This window comes from Colias eurytheme, chromosome 3 (genome assembly GCF_061535395.1).
Source record: "Colias eurytheme isolate Ceu_HAF_F1 chromosome 3, ilColEury1 Martin Lab GWU primary, whole genome shotgun sequence".
Lineage (NCBI taxonomy): Eukaryota > Metazoa > Arthropoda > Insecta > Lepidoptera > Pieridae > Colias > Colias eurytheme.
Window position 1 is genome coordinate 1424298 of NC_142982.1, and position 27911 is coordinate 1452208.

A 27911-nucleotide genomic window follows, 5' to 3' on the forward strand; every position below is an offset into this window, starting at 1 on the left:
AATTGATTAATTTAAGGATTGTAAGTATTTAATTTTTTTGAAGACAAAAATTAAAAATAATTATAAAATAAACTCTGTCGCTAAGCTCTGTTGTTATGTTATTATTATTAATTCTTCGAAAATGGATGGGTGGATGGGTAAATAAAACAAAAATATATTTTAAATAAAACTTTATAGTTTAGGAATAACATCTAATAACTTTGTGCTTATATTCTAAAATCCAAACAAAAACAAATCACAGAATATCAATATAAAGAAGAATATGATTATTATCATCAATTTTTCAATTCCTTCTAAACATCTTACGACACCAGGAATTTGCACAATTCACGCACTAATGCTGCATTATTTAGCTCTTCAAAAATACAGTTATCTAGTGTTTCCATATTTTTCTTAATAAACAAAAGAGAAGCTGTCTTCAAAGCCTGTGAATTGTAGGAATCGGCAACAGCTAACATTTCTAACGCATTGTCTATGGACAGTTGTTGAATTAAAGCATGTTCAGACAGCTCCCTCAAGCCTTCCAGATTGAAACGATCAGCCAGAATTAACATGTTGAAGAAATTAATTTCATCAAGGTCTTTTAAGGTTCCTGTATAAATAAAAGTTAGGAGATGATGTAGGTCCTCTCTTCCAACCTCAATCAACTTAACACATCCATTTTTGGACTCCGCAGTGTCTTCTTTCAACATAGCTCGGAATACTTCACTGTGGGCTGTTAACAGAATCTTGTGAACATGGAACTTTCCACCATCTTCAGACTCTACTGTGAAATCAGCCCCAATTGGATCTTCTAGCAATGTCCCAAAGTCAAGCAAATTTTTAGGGCTCTCCACAATTACATTACTTTCATCTTCCATAAATGATATTGTTATATACAACTGCTTGCCTTTCAACAGATCTAACTCAAACTTTTCAAATGTGAAGGTTGTTAAATATTTATGAGATTGCTCCTGCACATTCTCAAACTGAATTTTGGTCAAATTTGATGATAAAAATGCAATGTTTTTCTCTTTATCAAATGTTATACTGTTTGAGTTACTTATTCGTATATTAATTGTGCTCTCTTGCTTGTTTGTCATGAAGATGTGAACAAGAAACATTTCTGCAACCTGCTCAGTTTTAAAAAAAAACCAATAGTCGGGAACATCTTGAATATATGTCCCACCAATGTCATAGAAATTAGGTCGATGACATTTTTCATATAGAGCCTCTAGACATAAGTACCTTGCTTCAGATGTTTGACATGGTTGGTGACCAAGAATGACAAAGTTATCCTGCAAAGAAAAATATTACAAATAAATTACCTTTTCTTTTTGAATTTCTACGCGAAATAATACAATTTCATTATCTATGATATTTACCATCACAAAATCCAATTTGTTTTTTTCCATGGCTAATGTCTCCATCAGTTGATTAGGTGTTCAGGGTTTATAAAAATTTTAGAACTGAATATACAATAATATTGCAACTTCTAAAGAAGTTATAAAGTCCTATGACTCACTACAGGACCGGTGATTGCGTTATCGACAAATTTTTAAACACTGGAAAAGCCAACAGGAAAATATTGTTATTTCGAGATTATTGAATTTAACTTTTATATTACACGATATGAAAACTAACTAGTTTGTTATAATAAACCAAAGGTTTTTATGTTATATTCACAATCGATTTGTTCTTATTTTTATTAATATTTAAAGAAACATAGAGAAACAGATCAAAATATTAAAATGTGAAATGTCTGATGTCAATTATGACCCTATACATTATTCCTCTATGATTATGACACGTTGACGACTGACGTAAAATGTAAATAATCAATAGACCAATAGTCAGACCCCGTTTTCCAATTACAGCACTAGAGCGCATTATGCGGCATAATGCTTAACGTTGAATGTTCCAACTACAGCAATGCTTCGCACAATCAAGCACTAGAAAAAGTAATGCGCGTGAATTGATGCGTGCAATCGATTTATCGTTAGTAATTATTAATTGTTGGAAAAAAATTTAAAGCTTTCGTTTCATTGTAGTTTTTTCGAAATAATCAAAGTTAATTCAAATTGTGTTAAAAAAAATAAATATAAGTATGGATGAAGGTACAAACATTGAAAAAAATGTTAATGAAAAAATCAAAATCCAAATTACTTAAAATAACCGTAAGTATTTTTCAACAAATTATTATGTATACCACTTTATTTACACATTATTGAGGTTATTGCTAACTCTATGAATATTTTTTTTTCAACACTGAACTTAGCGCAACCTGCTGGTGCGTTTCACGTTCCAATTAAGCATCAGCATAATTCGGCATTGTGCGGCACTGACTACTGAGTCGCATTATGCTCTGTAATTGGAAAACGGGGTCAGATTCGAGGTGGATTCGAGCTCAGATTGGCTGTGAGATTGGCCCTGAGGATTGGCCTCTATAGTTGACACTTGACAGTTGACACTTGACACAGGACACTTGACAGTTGACACTTGATCAACTGACAACTCTCACTTCAGTGAACTTGGGAACCACGGCTGCTAAAAATGCCAAGTTGTAGCGTGTTTTCTTGTAAAAAGGTGTCGAAAACATCAAGTTTACAAAAGGATAACGTTACCTTTCATCTGTAAGTATTATTACATCAAAAGATTGAGTAATAATACAACTAATTTCCATAAATTATATTACAAAGTATATTGTTGATGCTAAAGTGCTGCCACATAAGGCCACAGAGCAAGTAATACGTCAGTCGCGCTTGTCATATGTATCACAGATATGTATGGGAAATGGAAATACTCGTGAGTACCATGAGTACTGCGTATGGGCGTATTCAGAAAGAAAGCTTGAAACATATAAGCGCTTATCGGCGCTTGTCATGTTCATATATTTTCCTGTCAGTGCTGGTAACCCGCGCAGGAAAATATATGAACATGACAAGTTTCAAGCTTTCTTTCTGAATACGCCCTATGGTCGGTCTAGCTATGAACGATTTTATGAATTTCCATACATATGTCGTACGCACTGATGGTCGGTGAAGCTCTGCAACCGGCCTAATGGTACTATATCTACTTGAGAGTAATTTTTAAAGTACTTAACTGTTTAAATATATAATTATAACGTCTATGTACTTATTTCACATAATTTTCATCATATAGTAACAAAATTATCCCAACAAAAATCATAAATAACTAAAAATAAAATATTATCCAGCAGTCTTATGGCTGGAATGATGATGAACGTTATCAGTTTGTTAACATTCTTATAATTTGTTTTTCAGATTTCCTAAATATGCAATGTTTCAGCATGTTTGGATCCAAGCTTGTGGGAATCGCACATACTGGACTCCGAAACCGACTAGCACAATTTGCTCAGAGCATTTTGATACCACCTGTTTTATAAAACTATCTAATAATAGGAGGAGATTGAAACAGGATGCTGTACCAACTTTGAAATTACCAAAGGTGAATATTATTAACAATTTTAACTTTAAGCAATAACAAATATAATATTTAGTCTTAGGCGCCTAATCCCAACTTTTGAAGTAACTAATATTATACTAAGTAGTGATGTGAACCTTACACTGTTGTCTCAGTTAGTTCAGAAATTGGGAATAATAACTACTGAGCAGGTAGACTTGGGTTTGAATCCCAGCAACTCCTGCAAGGGCATATATTTGTGTAACAAACGTAAATGTTACTGGGTTTATGTATTTACTAGTCTAGTACCCATAGCTTTGTAAGCATTGTCTAGTTTGAAATTTGTGAAAAATGTATTGTTAATATTGTTTTTTTTTTTCAGGAACCTGAAACATTTGCACCTAAGATAATAAAGGTTGAATCATTGGGAAATTCTTCACCTTCTCAAACTCAAGTGTTCATAAATACCCAAGATCAGACCCATATGGTTCCGCCAGAAAATTGTTATCCACAGTTGACTGATTCACCAATAAATGCAAAGTTAAAGAATACTATACGGATGAAAAATATAAAAATAAAAAGACTTCAGGCACAGATAAGATACTTAAAACAAAAATATGCTGAGATGAAAGAATTGGTTAATGAAACACACAGTGAAAATCACAGGCTGAATGTTGAACGCTGAAGTTAGCACGACTTGTGATGGAAGCTTTTCACTTAGTTTGTGAAACTGGTAACAAAATCAAAGCATTACCTTTGTGGCGGCACTTAAGCAAATCTTGACATGGCTGAATAGTTTGACTGCTGTTGTGTAATGAAAACAATTATGAAGCAACAGTGTTATTTCTTTTTAATTTCCTGTCATATGCGGAAACCTGATTTTAAAGCATTTGCTGAAATCAATTAATTATTTATTTGATATTGTTGATGCTTAAACTTGAGACAAAGAACTTAAACAAGCCATGAATTAAAAAAATAACTAGGCTGTCTTTGCAAAATAAGATGAAGCAAAAGCAGTTTTGTTTCTGTTGAATTTGGAGAAAGACGTTGAAAATCATGAAGTTGTTGATTACATAATCAAAAAGGTCGATTTATTGAAAAAGCTTCAATACACAGGATTTCTTGTATGTATCGAAAGTACAAAACGCCTATTTGAAAACTTTCAAATTTTCAAGACAAGAATCAATAGTGATTCAGTGTTACAATAAATGTAAATTTATGTATATAAACTATGTAAATGAACGACGAAGTTGTCTTATTGTTCACTGTTTCTTGTTATATCCTAAAAGACACATAAGTACTGCAAATATTATGTCCCTGACATGTCCCTGAACAGTAATTCAGATGTTCATAAATAAACTATTATGTAATTTAAATTAAACAAATACTGAATTAAATATACTTAACATTTATTTTACACTTAATATATTATGACATTTTATATATATCTTTGATAAAATTTGATCTTTGACAAACATTTAGATGATATTATATATTAAACATTCAAATAGGTACAGAAGCAAGTAAATCCAGCAAATAGATTTCTTCAATTGAATCCAAAATAGTTTACATGAATGTTTTACAATAAATATAATGTCTTTTAAGCCATTGAGCCCCGAACGGCCAGATCCGGCCGCGACACAATAGATTTTCTATTGTGTCGCGGCCGGATTTATCTATCCGGAATCACAGACACAATAGATTTTCTATTGTGTCTGTGATTCCGGGGCCTGATGGATTATATAACAATAAATTTTATCTGCACATTAATTTCTATTCACTAATCATAATATTATGCTTAAATACTATCTTCAAATTGGCACAAAACAAACAGGACATCATAACTTATGTATAATTTTCAAAGTAAATATGTTCAAAGAGTTTTTTGGTTAAAGTTATGTCATTCAGATTCTTCCATGCTTCGGTCTCTAGGACCTGAGGATTTTCCTTGACAAATTTGAACACTTGTTTTTCAACGTCTTTCAAGTTGTACTTTTGAGACAATTTGGCTACATCCAAAGCATTTTGCACAGCAATCTGGTCCTTAATTGCTTGCTCAACCAGTGTAAATAGTTTTTTCAATTCAAATTTCTGAACCAACTCGAGTAACATCACCTTGTCTTGTTTATTTATTTCTTTTATATTTCCAGTGTACAAGTATTCCATGAGAAGATCCATTTCTTGATCGGTTATATCGAAAAACAGATTGTTCACGTTTGATTTTTTAATCATATCTTTTAGTACAGGGCTATGTGTGCATAGTACTATTTTGTGAGCTTCATATTTCTTATGGCTTGCAGTTTCTAAGATAAAGTCTGTATTTCCTTTCTTAAGTATACTTCCAATGTTATGTGTTGTCTGTATCCTTTCCACTATTTCATTATTTAGTTGAAAACTAGAACAGATCTTGATTCTTATGGGTACAATTAGTGTTTTTATTGAAGTTTTCTTGAATGTAAATGTTTTGATATATTGACATTGGTCACGTTTAGATGATTTGAATGTTTTCCAGGTAAGATCTTCAGTCAGAAACATGTAATTTTCACATTTCATTTCAGTTTTTAGCGTATTGGATTTACTAATACCCAGAGTGACAAATCCAATGTTTCTCTGGCAAATGAACAAATTTAACAAATAGTTGTCCCCTGGGCAGGCTGATGTTGTCATGTAGAACCATAAGTCTGGTTTACCATCTGTATAGCTCCCCCCAATATCATATTCATCTGGATTATCAAATTTATAACTCAATTCAAATATGCACAATTTTTCCGCATATTTTGAAGAACATTCATTGACACAGGATACTGCAGTACATTGAAACTGCAAAAAATAATTGCATATTATTAAAAAATCACAGTAATTTCAAATGAAATGAATCAATATGGAGTAAACTTATCATTAAAAATTCATTTCACAATTACTAAATCATAAATGTACATAAAAATACCACTTAAAGTAAAAAATATTGATACAAAATATAAAGGAATTACTGTAAATAACAGTACAATATGTATTTTAATTATAACAAGTATCTACCTCTATGGGTTTCTTTTGTTCCAATGTCAAGTCTAACATTCTTCTTTCCTGTATATCTGGATTAGAGTCCATTTCAATATCACCTTCCATTTTCCTCAATCCCTAAAAAACCCGGTAATCAATGAGTAATAGAACTTACACAATTATTATATTATGACATCATAAATCATAACAAACAATACTTATGTTGCTCAAGCTTATTCGATTGATTTATACATACCTGATAAATATAGTTGGTACTTAAAACTTTGATATTATTGGGTAGACCGTCCCGGTTAGCACTTTTATTAGAAATGATAAGATTTAATCGTTAATTCCCAATTCACAGAAAAAGCAGACGCTGACAAGCGTGTTTAGTTGACACTTGACACTTGACAGTTGACACCAAAGAAAAATATGACACTTGACATTTGACAATAATTATTGAGGCATAATAATAATTATTATGTATTGATATTATCGCATAGAGGAATAATGTATAGCTGAGATATTATCGTTGTTTGTAGGCAATGCAGCATTGGGTTTGGTGTGGGAATGGGAACACATGCATTCGTCTTCAAGAAAACAAAAAAAACTAATCTTGCTGAAGTTAACATTCGATTTTGCGACTACAAATGAAAGATTCGGTGCAGTCAATATATGCGTTCATACACATTACAGACGCACTCTTGAAAGAACCGTATGGTGTTTACACATTATCTCAATGGTTTACACACGGTATTTCGATGCGAGGCTGTCGGATACAACAGTGCATGTACTGAGTGAATACAACATTCGGGTTTTCCAGATCCGATGAAAATAAAGTTATAAACAGACGTTCGAATTTGGTACGGACCGCACCGTGACCTTGGTGCGCTCCGGACCATATTCGATCGTGTGTACAGTGGTCCGCCGGACATAATTATTATTATTGACGGTACGGTTGGTTCGATGGTTTTTTCATCCGAACTTGGTGCGGACCGTACCAAATTCGCGCGTGTGGACGGGCGATCGCACCGGACAGCGCATTAGTCATAGACTATATACTTATTACAGCTTTAGTCATAGTTCTACCGCCAAACAAAACGGACGTCGGTCGATCGTTATCAATGGCGATGGCGTCGGATGACGTGGCTAATACTGAAAAAAGATTAATAATATAAATTTTAGAACTCTACAAAGATTTATGATATGACTGCATATGTCTGAATGAATCCCTGTCTTTTAAATATAATTTTGCCCATTCTTTTCTCTTCGTTTTCTTCTTTTCAATGGTTGTAACTTGAAAAATACAACATTCTAACCACGAATTTATTACGAGAAATAGATTTTCAAGGAATTCGGTTTGACTTTTAATGAGATTACTATGATCAATGCTCGAAATATTCACAAAAAAAGGAGATTAATTTGTATTAATTTGATATTATTGAATTGTCTTATAAATCTAAGATATTTTTTTTGTTCAGTTAATTTATTACATATAAAGATTATGTACCTACATATAATAATATATTGAAATATCGACTATAACTAACGACTAAAACATAAACAAAAACTTGGTAATAGATAGATGATATATATAATTTTGTTTACTAGGGACAACCCTGACATTCTTTGAAAATCTATATCTCGTAATAACTTCGTGGCTAGAATGTGGTATTTTTGTCACATGTAGAACTCAGTTCAAGGTTTCTTTTGGTACTAAACAGAGCTTCTACTAACGCCTGCATATAATATAAAAAAATAAAGACGAAAATCAGTAAAAATTACAATACTTTCGCCGCTATCGACAATATCGAAAATTTCAAAAAGGGATAATTTGCGCCTTTAATCACTTCATATATTAGCAACGTAATAAATTATCTAGTCACTAGTGTATCTATTTTTTATACGAATTTATTTAGCTCAGTCGGCCGCGAAAATTCCAATATTTTAAATGTTTTTTTAAAAATCGTAAATTTAATCATAATTTTTAAACAAAGAATATTTTCTTTGTGCGGCAATGCCTGGACGGATAGCCGAAACCAATTGAATATTGAAACTGTAAAGGCGAAGCTGCAAATTAATAAAATGTAATTTTAAATTATCGTGCAAAGATTTTTATACATTCGCTTTAGAAAATGAAGAGCTATTAAAAGCTGTTTCTTCCAACAGCAAATATAAATGCCAAAAATAAATTTTCTCTATTTAACATTGCTGTTTTAATTATCTCCCGTAAAAAATAACTAAAACTCGTATTTTTGATGCTGTTAACCCTTAAATCCTGGCATCTTAAATACTGGCAACCCTAGGTGCGGTGCGGTCGTGTGGCGAGTCGATCGCACCGCACGAGTACGGTGGTCCGGTCGCACCAGTTCGAACGTCTGTTTATAATTTAAGATTCGGCAAATCTTTCTCTCTTCTTTAGGTACATTCTACGCGCACCGGCGCCGCGGCGTACAGATTGGGAACCCCTGGTCTAAGTATATACGATACCAGCTATTACCTATATCATATTAATATTATAAACACATTATAACCGTGAAAGTTTATGAGGGTAGTTGGATCATGGATGCAAGACATTTTATGATGGATGTATATTAAGCTATGTAAAAAGCTGTTTGGATCTGCATGAAGTTTGATACAGAGATGTGTTTGATGTGTTTTGTGTTCATCAGCGGATGCAACCGCGCGACCCAACTATTTATTAGTCATTTTTGCATATCGAAGTTCAAAGAAATAAACTCGATAAACTAAGCCACTTATTGAATTAGATAAAGTAGATTAGTAGTAATTCACCTTCAGTATGATCTCAACATTAATAAAATTAATAATCAAGTTATATTCATAGCACAAAATTCTTTACCTTCGTTTATATATCATATTTCAATTATATGTATAGGAAAATTAAGAAAAGGCTCATTTCAATGATTTCGTTAACCCTACATATAAATAGGAGTAACGCATTAAACCACTAACAAAAACATAAAGGCGCGAGAAAATATAGCATTACCGAATTTTACTTTTAAATTTCCTCATCCCATCTCCGCGTTTCAGCGCTGGTCGCTGCAGCATTTTCAAGGACAGATCTTTCAGTAGGCTGCTAGCAGCCGAGCGCGTCACACGATGCTAGCACCGCTATGACGGCACAACGCGATCGCCGTGGCGACGACAATGTCGAATTGTTACCGTTGAAATCGATGTTAGTAAACAACAATTACAGAGAAGATGAAGTGTACTACCCACCGACACCGGCAATTAATAATCATCCGTCGAGTTCGAACCTTTATGATTATACACTCTTGTCGAAACGCACGCCGGCCTCAAAGCGGTATGTGTTCTTTATCTTCATAATAGCTGAAAGCAAATTTGTTTATTGTTTTAAATTAATAATTAATTGCCTAAGAGACGCTGATATTGACGATAATATTGCGATGTGTACTGCAAGTTTAAATTCGACAAAACAATATTGTTTCTAATGTCTATAGGATCAGTTGATAATCTAAACATTGCGTTGCTCCAAATATTCAAAATAAATTTATGAAAACAAAACGCAAAAATTATTTATGAAAGATTTTCAATATTATCTAATCTATCTTCTTATTTAACACGATTAATTAAATGTTATAAAACAAAATCAAAATTTATTTCATAATATTTTTGCGTATCATGAAAAAATTGAATTTTAAAATTGGAATACTGAAAAAAAAAAGAAAATGTCATCAGCCATTCAGCCAATTTTTAATATTTCCTCTCAATGTTCTGCTTATACAGTAATGTTTTGAATAAAAAAAAAATAGAAATCTCCTGATTGATTGATGGGTGATGTAAGTTGAAGTGCTTTTATCCCGAATGAATGTATCATCAATAATAATATTAAAAAACACTTACACATACCCTCGTGTGCCCGTTCTGTTTAAATTTGTTTTTTTTTTCAGTCGTTTTATGATTAAATAAGCTCATTATGGCTTTGTAAATTGGAATGCTTAATATTTAAAATATAATTAATATAATATCGTTTATATCAGACAAAAAATGTACAGTCAATTGGTTTAAAGTTTAAAGATATTATGAGCATTTATTTTTAATTTGATCAAATAAATTATTAGACCGTACGAACTATGATTTATCTGATGAATGAATTACGGAGTATCTACTTCATCTATCTATAGATAGCTGTAGGTACCAACATCTCGAAGAACATGTACTTATTTCGATTTATTAAGGCTTATATTTTAGAAGCAAAAGCAATTAATTAGAGCTGAAGGTTGGTTACTTTCTTGATTAAGAAGGTAACTCACATAAAATATCTTCATAAACTTCGAAGGTTCCAAACTTTGAGAGAGTTATCAAAGAAAGTTGGCAAAATGTTTCCGCTGACATGTAGGTATTATTTATCCTCTAATAAAAACTAATCTGTAGATACTTAAGTAGGTGGAATAATATTAATATATGTAGGTATAAGAACTAAACAGTAGAACCAAGTCGCAGTAACGAGGTGATATTTTTGTTCGAGCATAAATTAAATGTCATCGAAAATGCGGTAAATCCCTCTAGTATAGGCTCTACGCTCTCGAACTTAAAAACATTTACTAGGCATCTATTTTTGGGTAAAAGCGTGGCATTACCATTCTATAACTGAATTTGGCACCCCGTTTGCCTGAGGGATACGAAGCTGATGTAAGATGTTACATGGTTTTACAAAGAGCCATACGCAAGCTGATGCCTCTCTAATTAATAAGTACACGCAGGTATTTTCTCAGTCCTGCGCGTTCGATGGTTCCTTAACTTCCAATATATATTATATAAAGTTATTTGATATTTAAGAATTTATCAAGTTTCTGTTTAAATTAGATTAGAATTAGATGATTATAAAACGAAGAAGCATCTAGACGAGTAGTTGAAAAAATTAATCTGATTTTTTAAAGAATACTGAATAGATAACAAATTTTTCGTGAGATGGGATTAGATTTTAGAACTCGCGTTTTTTGCTTTACCGTAGCAATACCTTAAACAAATACCACACCATCTAACCACAGCAATCTAATTCAACTCTATCGGTATTCGGTGAGGAAACAAAAGTCCTTCTTTTTGTCTATCTGTTAGCGATAAACGCAAAAACGACTGCACCGATGTTCATGCTATTTTTCACGCGAAAGGAAAAGCGTGGTTAACGAGGAAGGGTTTAGTGTATAATTTAAGAATTATACAACGCGTGCTGAAAGTGCGGCGGAAAGCTTCTTCTTCATAGCCACGTATGAACGTGCAATTCCAATCGTTACAATTCGACACTGCAAATCACTGTTGCAGTGTATATATGCTGACTGGATAACATTTTTAGTTGACCCGTTTTATTATATGCGTCAACTAAATGTTTCCTTCTTTCTTTTATATCTTTTTATTTCCACAGGCTGTTATCACGAAATGCTCAGCCATCTCCGATGCCCCTCTTGACGCTATGTGGAGCCCCTCCACCGTCTCGGAAGCGTGAGGAGCTGACAGCCCTCGCTAACTTGAGGAAGAAGGTCGCTCCAGCTCTATTGCAGCATGATAGGTATTTTTTTATCTGTTTATTACCACAGATATGTCAAGTTAATCACTAGTGTTCATTAGTAAAGATTGATACAAACGTTTTTTACAGTTCTTTGTATCAAACATTATAATTATGTTTTAGAAATATGTATAGTGTCAAAGTAACTACTCCCTACTGATTAAAGATCGTTTGAAATGGTATGATAGAACAAAAAAGGCTGGCAATTTCCTTTGCTTTAAAGATATTATAAGATAGAAAGATTATACGAAATACGTTCTTCATATTGTATAGAACAGGAATCTTACCCTGAATTTGGACAGGAAATTAAAATCATTTACATTACAATGGCTATATAATATTTCAAAGCCACAATCAAAAAGTATTTTCCTTTTATCCAAATTACCAATTTCACTCCGCAAAACTGAAGTCGTTTGCGAGCTTTTTCTTCACTTTCCAAATGGCTTGACTATTTTTGTATCGTTTACCGATATTTAGTATTTTTTGAAGCTTTTATTAGCATCACCTATGGCTTCACCTGTATGTTTATATATTTGTATGTAACCGACTCCATTTTTACCCATTTTAAACGGACACGTTTCATTCAAACTTTTTACACTTATCAAGGATCTGTGACAAATGACAATACAATTATTTCAGGACTTTGAGCGTGCGTTTAGCTATACATATTATTTTTTAATTAACGTGTTACTGTAACACGGTTCTAACTTGTAACAAATAACTTTCATAATCAAATCGTTAATAGAACCGTGTAATTAATAAATATACACAAATAAACACAAAATAAAAGGTAATATAAATCTTGATTAACGTTTAGCCGTAGAGCCAACCTTGGAAGTACATACCTAGTCAGGTATTGGAGTTAGACACGCACCGGGCACCCTCGCCTCTTGTAATTTGCATTTGGTAATTGATGGCTTTTTTAAATGAAATGGAAAGCCTTCCAAGTTTTATTTTGAAAGGAGTAAGAAGAGGCGTTCAATTTGTTGATATAATTTTATACTAGATTTCCAACCGCGGCTTCGCCCGCGTTTTCAAAGGAAAACCCGCATAGTTCCCGTTCCCGTGGGATTTCCGGGATAAAACCTATCCTATGTGTTAATCCAAGTTACCCTCTATATGTGTGCTAAATTTCATTGTAATCGGTTCAGTAGTTTTTACGTGAAAGAGTAACAAACATCCATACATCCATAAACTTACAAACTTTCGCCTTTATAATACATAGTATTAAGATTAAGATTAAGATTAACAGAAATAAGTCACTCATAAGTCATAAGTTAGGTACTAACAATATCATCCATGTACCTAAATGAAAGGTTTAAATAATGTTTTATAAACTTTATCTTAGTTAGGAGCCAGTGTAAGTTTAGTAAATTCATTTTTATCTATTATTTCAATGACCAGTATATTTATGTTTAGGAGATCAACGAAAAATAACAACGAATCGGACCATCATGAAACAGAGCAACTTGACAACAGGCCTAAATTACTGCAAAAGGTAAGTTAATGTGCTCAGGTATATTATTTACATAAATTCATACAAAAATTATACTGTTTTGTTGAAATCAGGCGTCATTTCCTACAAGAAGACGATTAGAAATTTCATTTTTAAAACAGCCAAAATGTGAGTTCTTAATTCTTATTCTAATTATTTATTCACCTCTCTTGAATTCAAGAAGTTTAAAACTAAAAGCGCTAAATAAGAGATTTATTTGCAATGAAGAGCGTCGGCTCACAGCAAACAATATTTCATAGTGAACTAAAAGTCGTAGGCTCTTGAAGCAGCCTCGATAGCTTTATTTATTGCTTTAAAAAGCGCTAATTAAGCTCTATTACCGTGTACTCGTGCCTGAATGAACTTCATTCATTAATTGGAAGTGCTTTAACAATCCAATTGAAATCTAGAATAGCCTAATTTTAGGTAGTCTGGGCACAATAAGTGGTCTAGGTGCGAAATGAATACGTTTCTTTCGATTTATGTACTTTAATAGATGACTAATCTTTTCACATCTACACATTATATGCTATTTGTTACACAGTTTTAAATTAATGCAACATTCACTTTGTGTTCTACTGCAATTCTCTTAATAAAAACCACCAAAATTCGTCTCCAGTTATTCTAGCTTCTTTACCTATACCAAAATCGTCAAAAAATATTATAATAAAACTCCCTGAAACTTCTCATCTCTTAATTACATGACTACAGATACAGCATAATGATTCGAAATATTTCTAACTCGTTCACAGTTCACACTAAAAGCTCTTCCTTGGTAAAAGCAGGAAGCAATTAAAATAATGATGGTATTTCGTAAGATTACAAGGGATACCAACTGCTCCGGCCTTGACCCGAGCGAAATGTGTGGCCTTGTTACCTATTGGGCCCTTCCTTGAGCTGTTATCAGATTTTTTATCACACCAGCACACCTTGCATAACAATTTTACATAAATATCACGTAAGATATCAAAGTAATATTTTGTAGAAAAGTTTTAATGCCATTTTGGAACTTTTCATAGCATGGGATATATAGGGAAGGGGGAAGGGAAGTTATAGGAAACAAGAATATGGTCTGATTAAAATAAATTATGTATTTTTTTGGGTCTTGCTAGTCTCAATTTTTTTTTACAATGAGATTGAATTCAAATGTACCTACATATTCTGGACCGCATTACAAATGTAAAGATAACTAGGCCTAAAAGCTAATTTTCTCTTTGTTAAAAACTTAATTATAAGTAGGATGAACTAAGATTAATTCTAATTAGCGAAGCGTGAAAATGGAAATTGAGTGAAATGCCGAAATAATTAGTAAGATATTCCTACAGTATTGATTCGCGTTTCACTTAGTGCGCAACCATTAACCCGAAACCAACCCTTCTTCCTACCTCTGAATTCCATTACCTACGATCCATAATTTCCAACGAAACATCGATCAAAACCCTTGTCAGTATTGAAAGGGTCATGTAATCTAAACTGATTTTTTCTAAGCCCTCAGTCAGTTTCAATAAAATTCATCATCACTGTATTGTACTTACCTAAGTTATCAATCAATCTCAAGACTAATCATCTGAGTGATACGGCAATGCTTTGTAATTATAGCTTTTCATGAGAATGGTATTAATGTTAGAATATAGCCTATAGGTACTTGATGTAACAAACAGTAGGCTTAAAAAAAACCATCTAATCAAAAAGTAGAACTACCGATTAGTATGTAGTAAGTATTAACTACATACCTATCCTATACGCTCGACGCTTGTACCTACACTATACCTCTAGGCTCTAACTCTACGTATACATATTTACGTCCTTGTAATGAATATTATCAGCTCTTGAAATACAGAATACGAGGAACATGAGCTAAGTAAGGCGAGAACTATCACGCAAATTGGACAATAAAACCCGATCGTAAGTATCTACGTAGGTTGCTGTGGGAGGAGTGAGGACCCTTTGTAGGGTCTCCTGTCTCCACCTCAAGGGTGCTCACTCATTCATGCCGTAACATAAACTGGCTACGACGCGGAGTCACTGATGTAGAAATTGAAAGCTTATTATTCCAAAAATAACTATTTCGAAATACGAATTGAAATTATTTTGATGTTATAAATTCTTCGCGAATCATATTTATTGGACCGGAATTCTAAGAATGGTTGCGATGTGATGCCAGATATAATTTATACACGCGACGTTATTCATGTTTTCATATTCTTGCCCTTATTAAAATAACGGTTTTGCTTGCAGAATAAATGGGTGATGCAAATTTGCGTAGGTATGGTTTATGTGTGGTTCAATCGCGGTTGAAATGTCATGACATTTCAATTTTCATATTTTGCACTTCTATTTAGTCTGTAAAAATTAATTATTTATTAAAAAAAATGTTGGAAAAGCGATGCAATAATTATTAATCTCATACTGACACCCACAAGCTATGGTGTAAATTGGTGTGCATTGCTTGTATGGCTTTATGGTAGTGTTGAGTATTCTGTATTATTGTTATAATATTTTTCATTGATGTGCTGAAATAGCAATAATTATTCGGGTTAAATTAAAATCCGGCGATATAGTGAAACAAAAGTCACGGAACCAAATCATACCAGTTTCGGAACATATTGCCAAGAAGTTTATAGGAAGTTATTGTGCGGCTTGAATATAGCTTTTACATGGCTTTTACCAGCTATGAAATAGAATGCTTGCGGTTTTCTGCTATATAGCGTGCAAACTTGCTTATAATAAAAAATATAAGAAAAAAGAATAGCATGATGCATAGAACTCTGAAGTGGACCAAGGTTTGTGGTCAGAAATAGGTCAGTTCTGCTGAACGTGTAACTCTGGTGACAGATGTGCACTATTCATAACTTTAGCTATAATAATTTGAAATTTCGTCTTTATTACATTTCTAGCTTTAGCAGTGAAATCACTCGTGTAGTCCGCTTATTAAAAGTCGTACGTATTTGAATGATATCTCTATACGTAGATAGAGCACTCTTTTTTCATACAGAAAAAAGTAGGTAACATTTAAATTTTATTTATAAAAATTTACCTACTCATTCAACATTCAAGTAGACATGTAGTTCCCGAAAAGTAAAAAAAAACGCTTGTTTTTAAACCATTTAACTCCCTGGATCTTTTTTATTCGTTTTAAACACAGTGAAATTAAGTTTTATTATTTTTTACTTTATTTTATTCATTTTTGCCTTTAGCGCGGGCCACGTCTTTGCGCGCGCCTTCGTCTCTCATAATACCGCAAAAAAGCATTTATATTTCGATTTTTAACTTCCTTAGATTTCATGCAAACACAAATTCCATCCTGGAGGCCTGAAATATTCACATCCATGCATACAAAATAACACATTTATTATGTGTTTAATATGATTTAAATTCACATTTCGTAAAGGCAAGTTGTAATGCAGCTATTCGAATTCCCTGTAGTAACGAATGTAGTCATGAATTTTAGAGCACTGGCGCAGATGCGGCTAGGCCGAACCCGCAGCGGTTATATCTGCCAATAAAAGATGCTGCATTGGGATTTCAATGTGTCCGAATATTGCGCAGTGTTTTTGTTATGCACCAATAGCTTTTTTATATTATGATTGGTTGCATAAACCTTTAGTATCGTTGTGTGATTATTTTTGTTCATGTTGGAGGAAGGTTGTATTCTGCCAAATTGCAAGAAGAGTATTTTTTTTGTCAGGTATTCTTTTTCAATTAGGTTTGGTGTAAAACTTAATTAAGGTAAACGCAGGTATTAACGACCCCCCTAAGGCAATTTTCAAATCAACCATATTTTTTAAGTATACTGGTTCTTCTAAAGATTTATAGTTTCATTTTATATGCTAGTGTTATGTATAAAAAATGTTTTTATTGAAGCAAATACATTCTAATAAATGATTATCTTGTAAAAAATAATTTACAATGTGACTTATAGACCGGGAGATACTGACACAAAATTTCGAGTCATTTGTAACAGGATGGCGGTTCTACAGGGTTCTTAGTACGCAATGACAAAAAGAAAAATGATGGTGTGAACGCTGGTACCGGCGGCTTAGTCGCGTGGGCGTTAGTCGAACTCATCGGAAAATAGCGAAAGTCAAACGATTTGTAACAGTATGGCACTTATTTTTCCTGTAAGTTTGAGGATCAACGAATATAAATACAAAATTTCAAAGATCTAGGTGTTGGAAATCTTCACTTATATAAATTAATAATAAATTTATTTTTCAAGTATGACAGCACTTATTCCCCCTACTAGAAGTATGGCAAATATATTAATGGTCACATTTTATCAAATACTCTCCAAAAAGCCAAATGCAATACTGGTACAAAAAGATAGGCGAAATAAAAAAATTTTGCAGATTTTCGGCGGTATGGCGACCATTTGGAATCGTCCGAAAAGTATGGCATGGCGATTTTCGTAAATGGCTGCACGACGATGGTTACCTGTGCAAAAGTTAGCTTGGTACAAATGGTTGAATAATTGTTTTTTTTAAATCAACACATTCGCGTCGGTATGGCGGGCTGTAAGTCATACCGGAAAAGTATGGCATGACACTACCGCCTACTTCTTTTTTATGGGCTATCGGTAAATTCTAAAATTTTTGTGTTACAAATCGTTTGACTTTCGCTATTTTTCCGACGAGTTCGACTAACGCCCACGCGACTAACCCACCGGTACCAGCGTTCACACCATCATTTTTCTTTTTTTCATTGCGTACTAAGACCCCTGTAGAACCGCCATCCTGTTACAAATGACTCGAAATTTTGTGTCAGTATCTCCCGGTCTATTAGTCGATTGTTGCAATTACCGACCCATAAAAATGGCTGTGAAGCTATTAACGATTTTTATGCAGCTATTCCCGATCGTATGTGAGAGGAGGCCTTTTTCCAGCAATGGAATGTATAGAAGCTAGTGATGATGATGATTACCGATCTTAATAAAATGAAATAAAAATGCGAATATATTCGTATTTTTTTATTATAGTTATTTTTAACGAAACAAATGAGCTTATTAGTAATTAACTAAATAATTATAAACTTTTAAATTAATCAACAAAATACTATTAATATATGTACATATATTAAATTAAGGATTTCAAACTCTAGGATATTTTCTTATGCTATTTGATTGATTGCTTCGGCGAGTTGTGTTTTATTGTATACTTTTCGCCGCTTTTTTGGCTCCTTATTTCTGGAAAAAATATAATTATATGTTTTATGTTAATTTAACCATGAAGAAGCATTTTTAATAGGCACCTATTATGTCATAAAAGTAGTAAAAATATATTTGCACGCTCAACTACATGTTTAAGGATCAATATTATCTGTATCTACAAACATCTTTATTCTACATTCTGCAAATAAAGCAATTTGAATTTGAATTTGTAGATGAGAAACTAAACAATCTATATTCGATCGGTAATAGCTTCCTATAGTTGCTATTGCCGACCCACATGGGTCGGTAATAAAGTATGTAAGTATAAATCTAAATTGTATTACCGACCCATAAAAAAAATGGTTATTTTAATTCATTTGACCATCAGACTATAAAATAGATTATAATTGATTAATGCCATACAAAATATGAACAAATGCATATTGTTTGAACAAAAAAAACAATGATTTACTACTGTAACTATTCCATATCGATCCTCGAAAAATATCATAACTTTGTATAAATTGACAACGCTAAAAGGTAAACACTAGACAAAAAAGTCTAGTCGTTAATAGATTTTTATGAAGACTAATAGCTTAGATTTAAACTGGTCCATAAAACCACTTGTGTTAGTGTGATACAATAACATAAAAGAAAATTAAAACAAAAAGTTACGTTGCTGCCATTGCCGACTTACGGGTCGTCGATACCTGCCACGGCTTAAACTGGTGAAGCTAACACCGTCCCATTTTAATTTAAAGTTTTATCGTTTCAAATTACTTTTTATCAATAAAATGTTGTAAGAAATGAAAAGTTGACACTTAAATGCATTGACATTTAGTAATATAAATTAAAGTATAGATGTCATTTGTTTGTAAATGTCTTAAAAAGATAAATCACAGTACTTACCCGAAGGAACAACGGAACAGTACGACATGTCCTGCGTCCACGCTACCCCGCAGCAACTTACGTATTTTAACTCTTTTTTGCACAGTTATTCACACTAACGTAAAAGTATACGATGCTCAAGTAACACATTCGTGTATAACTTTGCCTACCTATAGCTAGAATAGTTCTAGAAACGTTTAAATTTCGAATTACTTTTATAGGTCGGTAATACCTTCAGATTTTCGATGGGTCGTTGATAGCTGCGTTTACCCTAAGTAGGTAATTTCATATAGGTATCTAATATCAGTACTAGTGGGTCGTCATTTAACTCAGATTCTATACTAGAGCCTCAAAACTTTATAATACATCGTTATTTAATATTATAATGCAAGTTTGAAGGAAGTATTTTCAGGGTATTGTGATATGAGTGGAGCACAGGTGACTGGTGAGGGTCGTTAGAATGAGAATATCAATATTGAATATTATACAAATCGATATATTTTGTACATTAGATTCTATCGATGTCATCGTTTTCTTATTTTTTTATTTACGGATATTTCAATAGGATGTTTATCTAGAATCAAATGATATAAGGCGTCATGGAGAAGCCAGTTTCCCACCTAATTGCCAATTAGTGTATTTACTCGAAGTAACTAAACCATAACTTAACGTATCGTATAGCTTAGAGCTTAGACTATAAACTCTAGATTATATCAAATAGTATATTATGTTACATTATTCACAAGTAAAAACAGAGTTCAGAGTATTCGTGGCGCCTCTAGTTTTGCCTCTGGTGGATTATTACGGGCTGAATCGATGCTCCATGGGGAGGGACACTCTCCAAGATTAATGGCAAAGAGCCAAAATCTATCTATCTTCATATTTCCTAGACTCCTCCAGAAGGAGTTCCTTTAAAAGTCTAGGAAATACTAACTAAGTAAATGAAGAGTGAACGTACTTTACGGAACCTATTTTGACATCGCATTTTTTGTCAGATTTTTGGTTTTTAGACTTTGTCTGGACTCGGACCGCTAAAAATATAGCAGTTGGAAATAACCAAATAAAGATAGATAGGTATCTTAATAAGCAGATGCTAAGTCTTTTTGTAAAACAACTTAAACTATGTAAAATAGAAAACAGAAATATTGGTAAACGACTTGCACGATAACGTGATGTGCATGCGAGCGGGCACAGAATTCTAGAACAGAATTAAATTGCATTTCAATAGTGTTTCACACTTTCTCGATAATCTATAGTAAAAAAATACAGTCTACATACTAATCCTGAAATATTAGTAATACAGACATAATAAAATAGATATTTTAAGGTTATTAATGTATAGTTCTTAATGTGGTTCTTAAGGTAGATTCCAATCTTAAATTAGGTCATAGATGTCTTTATTGGAAAGAGAAACTGCATTGAAGTAAATATATTTTTTCATCGAGAGGGCTGATTTAAAATATGTTCAGAGTACAGACTATTTGGCACTTGATATGTGGCTTTTTACTCGATCAAATTCAAAGCAAAAGCAAGTCTAGCCATCAGTTTAGGTGCGCTGCTACGAGCGTGCAGGCCATACAATTAAAATTAATTGCTCACTTGCATACTGTATATTATTAACCCCTGTGTGCTTAGATTGTTACCATGCACATTCGTGATTGTATGGTTTTAACCCTGAGATTTAATTTCATGTAAATTCTAATCCCTTTATATTTGTGACCTAGCTACTTCTACAACTTGATTCAGGCATGCTAAATGTTTAACGGACCATTTTCTTTACCCAAAATGATGGTAGTATGGTCTCGGTATGTCTGTTAGTGCAATACAGTTGAGTAATGATTACTATGTACCCTCATAGGAGGCTCCTGGCACAGCAGTGGGAACGGGCTGATATTATATGAGCTGATGATGATGATGTTAATGTAAATAACTATTTCAACGATATATATTATTATATTAATTTGATTGATTGATTGATTTGATGAACTTTATTAATTATTTTAATAATAATCAAATGGATAAAAGTATTAATAATCATTTAATTATCAAATAATAATAATATTACATGTCATATTCAAAATAACGATCAAAACAACACAAATAACACCTGCGCTGACTCACACAGTCACGCCACTCGAATAATCGTCTTATAAATAACGGTCGTCTGCAGTTGCGAGTCATTCTTGTACCGACCATGTACCGACTTTGGTCGAGTGAAGATGTCTAAGAAATATTATATCAGTAGTCATATAAAATAAATATTATATAATTAATATTAAATATAAATATTATATCAGTGTCTAAGAAATATTATATCAGTATATATACTAGCGGTCCGCCCCGGCTTCGCCCGTGGTACATATGAAAAATAGATGTTGGCCGATTCTCAGACTTACCCGATATGCACAGAAAATTTCATGAGAATCGGTCCACCCGTTTCGGAGGAGTATGCAGACTAACATTGTGACACGAGAATTTTATATATAAGAATATTATATATGCACGCTACTTTTATAAGTTTTATCATTAAAACTTATAAATCATACAGCAAATCTATATCTACTTAATTCGGAGACTTTATAGAATATCTTACTGTTAAATTACTTTGGCTACGAGCCAAGAACTAAGTCTTACTCGACTTATTACTTCTAGTGGGACTGGGCAAGTATTGTGTGAGTTAAAATATTTTTAGACTAGCAGTTCATACAAGGTGATTTCTGAAGATGTGAACTTTAAACTTTCAAGGGACTGTTTATTTATAGTTGAAATTCTTCAAGTATCCAATCCAAGAAAATTCTGAAATTATAGCTCTCTGTAACATTTTTCCGCATTTTAGCCTTACTGCATTTTAGCCTTGTTGCCTTCGCAGTTTAGCATATTTTCTTTCATGTATTAAAATGGGTTAATCACGATGTAAACCGCTAATACTGCAATGATTTAAATTTAAATAACGTAGCATTTATTCGTGAGAATTATGCTATAGTCGACTATTAAACTGTGTTGCATAACTTGCATATTTTGTCTAAGATACAATACTTATTAAACATGCTTCTAAAGTCTAGTGGAATAAGGGAATCTTTTTAAGAAATGTATAAAGATTTCTTAGAATTAGAATCTTTTTAAGAAATCTTTATAGATTTCTTAAAAAGATTAAGGCAGGTCCTCATTCCTCAAATCATATGCAGGTGCTAAAAACAAGACCAGTCAGCATGGTGGTGCAGTGGAGCGAGGTTCGCACCGCGTGGCAGGACAGCGACTTCATCACGGAGTGCCTGTGTTGGCATAATGTGTATCGTCAGAGGCATGGTGCTCCCCAACTTTATATGGCGCCTGAGGTGAGTTATGATTGTTGTATCATGATCTATTATAAGTCCAAGATTTGGGAACATTCTTGACGTGGTCTACTTCTGTAGGGCATTGAATTGGTAGAAATTTCAGTAGTATCGTATAGCTACAGGATTAGGCAGTATTATGTGGCGTTCAAAGTGAAGAAGTTGGAATTCTAGAAGTTGTGATGTTTATATATTCCAGAACATGTTAATTATGCCGATCATTCTGCTTAACTAGCGACACATCACACATTAATTGACCGAAGATTGTTGTATAAAAATAACAGAATAAAATAGAAATCAGATCGGATGTCGGATACGATGCCATATTTCAGCCGAAAATCCCAGTTTCAGAACGGTCCTAGCTGAAACGAGGACTAAATCAAATGAAATGGTACTGAAATATGACCGGACTTTATTTTACACGTGTACCTACTCCGGTCACTGACAAAGTCTACGGGGAATATACTCTCGATTGATGTCATGCTATGTCAAAGGAAATCTCTGGAAATTAATGAAGCTCTAGATATAAACCTGTATAAACCCTCAATCGTGCTAACATTTCGTCTCGTCAAAGAAGTCTGCATCAAATTGCTTTATGATTCAGATAATCGTCGTTTGAAAACTAAAATATGGGTGTTGGTAATCGAAATTTTAACGCCCTTACTAATAGAAACGTGCAAATTCACCATTGTTAACAAAATACGTAGGTCGCGTACGAATCTCGTTAACGAGCACGCAATTATAAGTTTGCTTGCCATTAAAACGCGTCATAATGAGCGACCTTTTCATAAGCCTTGTTAGAATCGCGCAAACTTTTTACGAGAAAATTCCAACTGCGTAAATATTAAAATAGTTGAGAGAAGCAATGCGAGCGGAATAATGGCTTCATTCATGGGCTCGAGGAATGCTCTGCAAACACCTCGTTTAATTTAGTTCTGTTCAAATTTATGCGGAGAGGACTGAATATTTCATTCGTTGTCATTAGACATCTATTTTTGCATAACAAACCTATGGTACAAGTAGTTTTATATTCATTGACGCTGCTTGAAAATAGGAGTTTGCTTTAAATAAATAAATAAAAAAAAGATTCTGCAGGGTACTAAAAATAGCTAATGAACTAACTCTATAGTACCTGGTGTTACCCTTAAGTTAAAGATGGATGAACTTGAGACTACCTGTTCTTAAATAGTCGATTTTATGTTTAATTTCGGTAAAGCCCAACGTAATTTATTTTTAGCTCTGCGACTACGCTCAGGCGTGGGCGAACCACTTGGCGCATACAAATAAGTTCTACTACAGGAACGACAGGGACGTCGGACAGAACCTCTACCAGAGGCCTGTTAGTGCTCTGCAGCCGGAAATCACTGGTATGTATTGTGCCTTTATAATTTATATTTTATCATATAGCAGATACTTCCTTAATTCAAAATTGATTTGACTTTAACGGCTTCCCGGTTAGGGACATGAAAGACTACAGATCTGATTATACTCATTTGCAGATGCGAAGTACCTCTACAAGTGTTCATATGCGGTGGTGATCACTTTCAATATTAAGGAGAACCACCAACTCGGTTAGGCGCACTAACTTAAAAAAAAAATTTGACACACAAATTTAATATTTTCTTCTGGATTTTATCTACATTCTACATCCTTATTTGGTTCCTATTGCAAATAATTTAAACGAGTATATAATTTGAATTAAGCAGTCTCAAACCTTTATGCTAAATTGGGGCGACCTTTTGAGTCAATCCCTAATTACATCTTAAAAGTTAAAAGCAACCCACGCTTCAATATAGATCAAATTCCTAGGGAGTTGGGGCCTTGGCTGTAGATAAACTGGTCCAATGATTTTCGATAATTATTATTGCGGCCGAGGGAACCCAATAGGGGTTAGAAAATTCGTTTACTAACAGAAAGCTAGTGGCATAGGTACCTAACTCCTTAGCCTAACTCTACCTTGACAATTTTTTTGATCCGGGGTAAATCGAGTGAAGCTGGGGCAAGCGACGTTAGAACTTAGAAGTCTTTAAGTGTAGAATATTTATTAAATGTATGATTCCAGGACCAGCCTTAAAGTTATTTTAGTGCTAAAAAGTATGAAATTTTCAAGAATATAACTACTTATACACTTATGAAAAATGTAATAATCTCAGGTCAAGAAGTTTCCTCGTACTGGTATGCAGCCGTGCGCCAATATAATTTCTTCAAGGAATCCGACGTCCTCCACGCCAACGTAAATGCAGGTAAAATTCAACTTGCAAGAGCAATGTATTGGAAAATTAATAATGGCAAAATGTTCGCGGTTTTATTCGCACCAGTGCTTTTGTACGTAGTCATTCGCTGGCAATATTTCAATCCATTTCAGTGGGCAAGTAATGCGTTCGCGTTAGTCATTTGTATGCCAAGTTAGTCAGTGCATCCTATCAGCTATCTGCCAGTGTTAGTCCAATTATTACGGAGAGCTCGAACGGTCAAAAAATACAGCCGAATATTTGTCAATCTATGAAAAAAAATAGATATACCTATAGATTTATAAAGTTTTACGAAACATAGACAATATAATATTGTCCGGATTACGGTCACAAAGCCAAAAGGTTATCGAGAATTTCCCTTATGTGCTCCATATTTATTTAGGACGTTTCCTAAATTTGGTATACAGTTATTTGATTGATTCCCTTTGGTCAGGTAGTCTAGGTCCTGCGAGAAAGGATTCTGAATAATTTAGTTCCCAAGGTAATTTTGAACTAGCTTCTATTTATCAATATAAAATGTTTTCATGTTTGTAGACCACGTTTACATAAAATAATAATATGTTATGATAATTTTCTCGTCGTTGTGGGTGTTATTTAAATTATTCAGAATGGCGGCAGACTACGTACTTTATTAAAAAAGAAATATATTAATAGGACTTGTTAGTTTATGCGCCATTGTAGTAGTTAGTACAATATAGCACAACAGATAATCACTCAATTGAACGTACAATAAACAAATAGACTCACAATCACCTTAACGCTTATTAAATAGTCGTAAAAATATGTGTCCGACAGTGGCAGTAATGCTCATTATAGAAAAGTCTGCCTGATACATATACAGGCAGAGTTAAGGTTCGGACAATTTGAGCATGATTATGAGTCGAGTTGTATATAGTATTTAAATAAATTAAACGTACAAAATACTTTCAGGCCACTTCACCCAAATGGTATGGGTGTCGACTCGTTTCTTCGGCGTTGGCAAGGCAAGATCTCGCGCAGGTAAGGTGATAGTTGTCGCCAATTACTCTCCCCCAGGGAATGGATCCGGCCAGTTCGAGACAAATGTTCTACCACCGTTGCCTGATAACACGCCAGAGTTACCTCCGGAACAGTGACGAAGGTTTTCTATACGTGGCAGGAGGTTACGGATCGATGCCACGATGAATCGATAAACGGGTGCTGAATGTGGTAGAGTTTAGAAATTGTTAATTTGTACCTAACTCCTTCATAGACTTCTGTGAAAGCTTTGAAACTGAACTTTATACAGTAAACCACACATTTAAAGTAAAGCTTAGCTTGGTCATTGAAAGGTCCTTCCAGAAGTCTAGTTACTTAAGTCTACGTAAATATTATGAATTTGTTAAGTTTACGTAATCTATTGGTTAATGTCAAAGGACATAAGCGTAAAATGTTTACGCCAAAAATTAAGGCTGGAACGACCTTTTGTTGAAATGGAGCGTGTCGTAACGTAGATGGAGGGTAGATAGATATAAGTAATTTCGTTGTAATGTTATTTAAACGAAAACTGAATTTCTAAGCACGTCACGTCTGCGAGACGACACTATAATAAATATTGATAGGCTTCAGGTGTGAGCTGGTATTTAATGGACTCAGTGTTTTCAGTATTTCTAATGAAAATACCCAAAGCTTATGAAGATAGGCACCGTAATATACTCGGTTATTGTGAATTCGGTTCGATACCGGTTCACGAATATGACTTTGTTTTGATAAGAGAGGATATAATTTTTTATATTTTACGGAATTTTGAGCGGGGTTAAACAAAAAATAACATAAAACCATTTGATGTTGATGGGACTCACTAATCAGTCTTAGTTTTTAGTCCTTTTCCACAAAGGCCTGTCTAATGAATTTACAAGGAGCACAAAGTAGGCATAATAACGGCACTAGAGACATCCTTTTGTTTTAGACCTGGTTGGTTCGAAGATGGACAATCTATATTTCACGCATGCGTAGGTTTTGCACGCCTCATAAGCGAAGCGTTGAGGTGGGTACTACTGTCACTTCGCGCAAAACATCTGATTTTTCAAACTTAAAATGTCTTTATGTATCATACATTGCACTTGTAAGATAATACATACACACACATATTAAGAAAAAACACTATTTTTAACGTTCATGATATTTTTGATGTCATTTTTGTTATTTAAACTAGTTAAAAAACAGTTTAAAAAAGTTCTGTCTTGGACGTCCGTGTGTCTGTATGTGCGGATCCTTTTTCTTGTTAACACGATAGCGACCGAAATACTTTACTAATCGAGTCTTTTTTTTTCTCTTACGCTTGAGTATGCTCAGGAATAGAACCCTTTCATTTTTCAGGGTCTGATTCGATGTGGTTTAATTGTTATTAAATAAACAAAAATAATAATTAATAAATATTTATTAAAAAAAAATTATGAGGCGTGCACTTTTGGATTTTCCAAATTATTTTTATATGAAGTTGATGAGCTGAGCTGATAGGGATTTTAACGTATATTATATTATAGAATTAGGTGCTGTAGGAAATTTTGTTGCGGTACATAAAGAACAAAATGAATAGCGGTCTTTAGAGATTCAAATTCAGGTGCGTTGAAAGACTTAGTCTATTATGCTTTTATGTAAAATATTATAACGCCTATATTTTAAGTTAATATAAGGTAATATTGTTATATTAATATATTATTGTAATGTAATAACGGTTGTTTCGCCTGAGCTTACATTTGATAACAGTATTCGCTTATAAAGCAATAATTTTAACGCACATTTTAAAGTACATCGAGTTTAAATAATTAGTTCATCAAATATTATGATGTAGAAATATATATTGGTATATTATTTAATAAATTATCACATA

At 33.4% G+C, this 27911-nt stretch overlaps 5 protein-coding genes across 7 annotated transcripts in view; 2 read left to right on the forward strand and 3 right to left on the reverse strand.

Moving 5' to 3' along the window:
- LOC149909338 (uncharacterized) overlaps positions 1 to 4180 on the reverse strand; it is a 38960-nt gene extending 34780 nt beyond the window's left edge. Inside the window, exon 1 of the mRNA XM_090119322.1 lies at positions 4055 to 4180. The gene's annotated coding sequence lies outside the window, so the exon portion shown is untranslated. The remainder of the gene's footprint in view (positions 1 to 4054) is intronic.
- Positions 156 to 1766, reverse strand: LOC149909340 (uncharacterized). 2 transcript variants are annotated; one of them, XM_090119313.1, is made up of 3 exons: positions 1624 to 1763; positions 1365 to 1544; positions 156 to 1277 (listed from the first exon to the last, which is right to left on the reverse strand). In XM_090119313.1, the coding sequence occupies exons 2-3, from the start codon at positions 1407 to 1409 to the stop codon at positions 303 to 305; spliced, it is 1020 nt and encodes a 339-aa protein (XP_089975439.1). In that variant the 5' UTR covers positions 1410 to 1544; positions 1624 to 1763; the 3' UTR covers positions 156 to 302. The 2 variants fall into 2 exon arrangements, with proteins under 2 accessions (XP_089975439.1, XP_089975438.1); XM_090119312.1 differs by having other exon boundaries at positions 1365 to 1766.
- Positions 2496 to 4799, forward strand: LOC149909341 (THAP domain-containing protein 1-like). Its single transcript, XM_090119321.1, has 3 exons — positions 2496 to 2612; positions 3264 to 3447; positions 3785 to 4799. The coding sequence occupies exons 1-3, from the start codon at positions 2533 to 2535 to the stop codon at positions 4085 to 4087; spliced, it is 567 nt and encodes a 188-aa protein (XP_089975447.1). The 5' UTR covers positions 2496 to 2532; the 3' UTR covers positions 4088 to 4799.
- LOC149909342 (uncharacterized) lies at positions 4791 to 6775 on the reverse strand. The gene is made up of 3 exons (XM_090119315.1): positions 6659 to 6775; positions 6439 to 6540; positions 4791 to 6222 (listed from the first exon to the last, which is right to left on the reverse strand). Exons 2-3 carry the CDS (start codon positions 6526 to 6528, stop codon positions 5248 to 5250), a joined length of 1065 nt encoding a protein of 354 aa, XP_089975441.1. The 5' UTR covers positions 6529 to 6540; positions 6659 to 6775; the 3' UTR covers positions 4791 to 5247.
- A 2725-nt stretch (positions 6776 to 9500) lies between these two features.
- LOC149909343 (ectin-like) lies at positions 9501 to 26310 on the forward strand. 2 transcript variants are annotated; one of them, XM_090119319.1, is made up of 7 exons: positions 9501 to 9727; positions 11807 to 11950; positions 13367 to 13445; positions 22662 to 22811; positions 24046 to 24175; positions 24962 to 25051; positions 25991 to 26310. In XM_090119319.1, exons 1-7 carry the CDS (start codon positions 9537 to 9539, stop codon positions 26173 to 26175), a joined length of 969 nt encoding a protein of 322 aa, XP_089975445.1. In that variant the 5' UTR covers positions 9501 to 9536; the 3' UTR covers positions 26176 to 26310. The 2 variants fall into 2 exon arrangements, with proteins under 2 accessions (XP_089975445.1, XP_089975444.1); XM_090119318.1 differs by having other exon boundaries at positions 9537 to 9727; positions 13370 to 13445.
- Positions 26311 to 27911: the final 1601 nt, after the last annotated feature.

Bases quoted from the DNA above. Each gene is read 5' to 3' on its own strand.
- LOC149909343 (XM_090119319.1), top strand. From the start codon at position 9,537: ATGACGGCACAACGCGATCGCCGTGGCGACGACAATGTCGAATTGTTA. The intron at 13,446-22,661 runs GTAAGTTAATGT...AATCATATGCAG, and splicing joins GGCCTAAATTACTGCAAAAG to GTGCTAAAAACAAGACCAGT. The intron at 24,176-24,961 runs GTATGTATTGTG...TAATAATCTCAG, and splicing joins TCTGCAGCCGGAAATCACTG to GTCAAGAAGTTTCCTCGTAC.
- LOC149909341 (XM_090119321.1), top strand. From the start codon at position 2,533: ATGCCAAGTTGTAGCGTGTTTTCTTGTAAAAAGGTGTCGAAAACATCA. The intron at 2,613-3,263 runs GTAAGTATTATT...TTTGTTTTTCAG, and splicing joins GATAACGTTACCTTTCATCT to ATTTCCTAAATATGCAATGT. The intron at 3,448-3,784 runs GTGAATATTATT...TTTTTTTTTCAG, and splicing joins CAACTTTGAAATTACCAAAG to GAACCTGAAACATTTGCACC.
- LOC149909340 (XM_090119312.1), bottom strand. From the start codon at position 1,409: ATGGAGACATTAGCCATGGAAAAAAACAAATTGGATTTTGTGATG. The intron at 1,278-1,364 runs GTAAATATCATA...TTTTCTTTGCAG, and splicing joins ACAAATTGGATTTTGTGATG to GATAACTTTGTCATTCTTGG.
- LOC149909342 (XM_090119315.1), bottom strand. From the start codon at position 6,528: ATGGAAGGTGATATTGAAATGGACTCTAATCCAGATATACAGGAAAGA. The intron at 6,223-6,438 runs GTAGATACTTGT...TATTTTTTGCAG, and splicing joins AACAAAAGAAACCCATAGAG to TTTCAATGTACTGCAGTATC.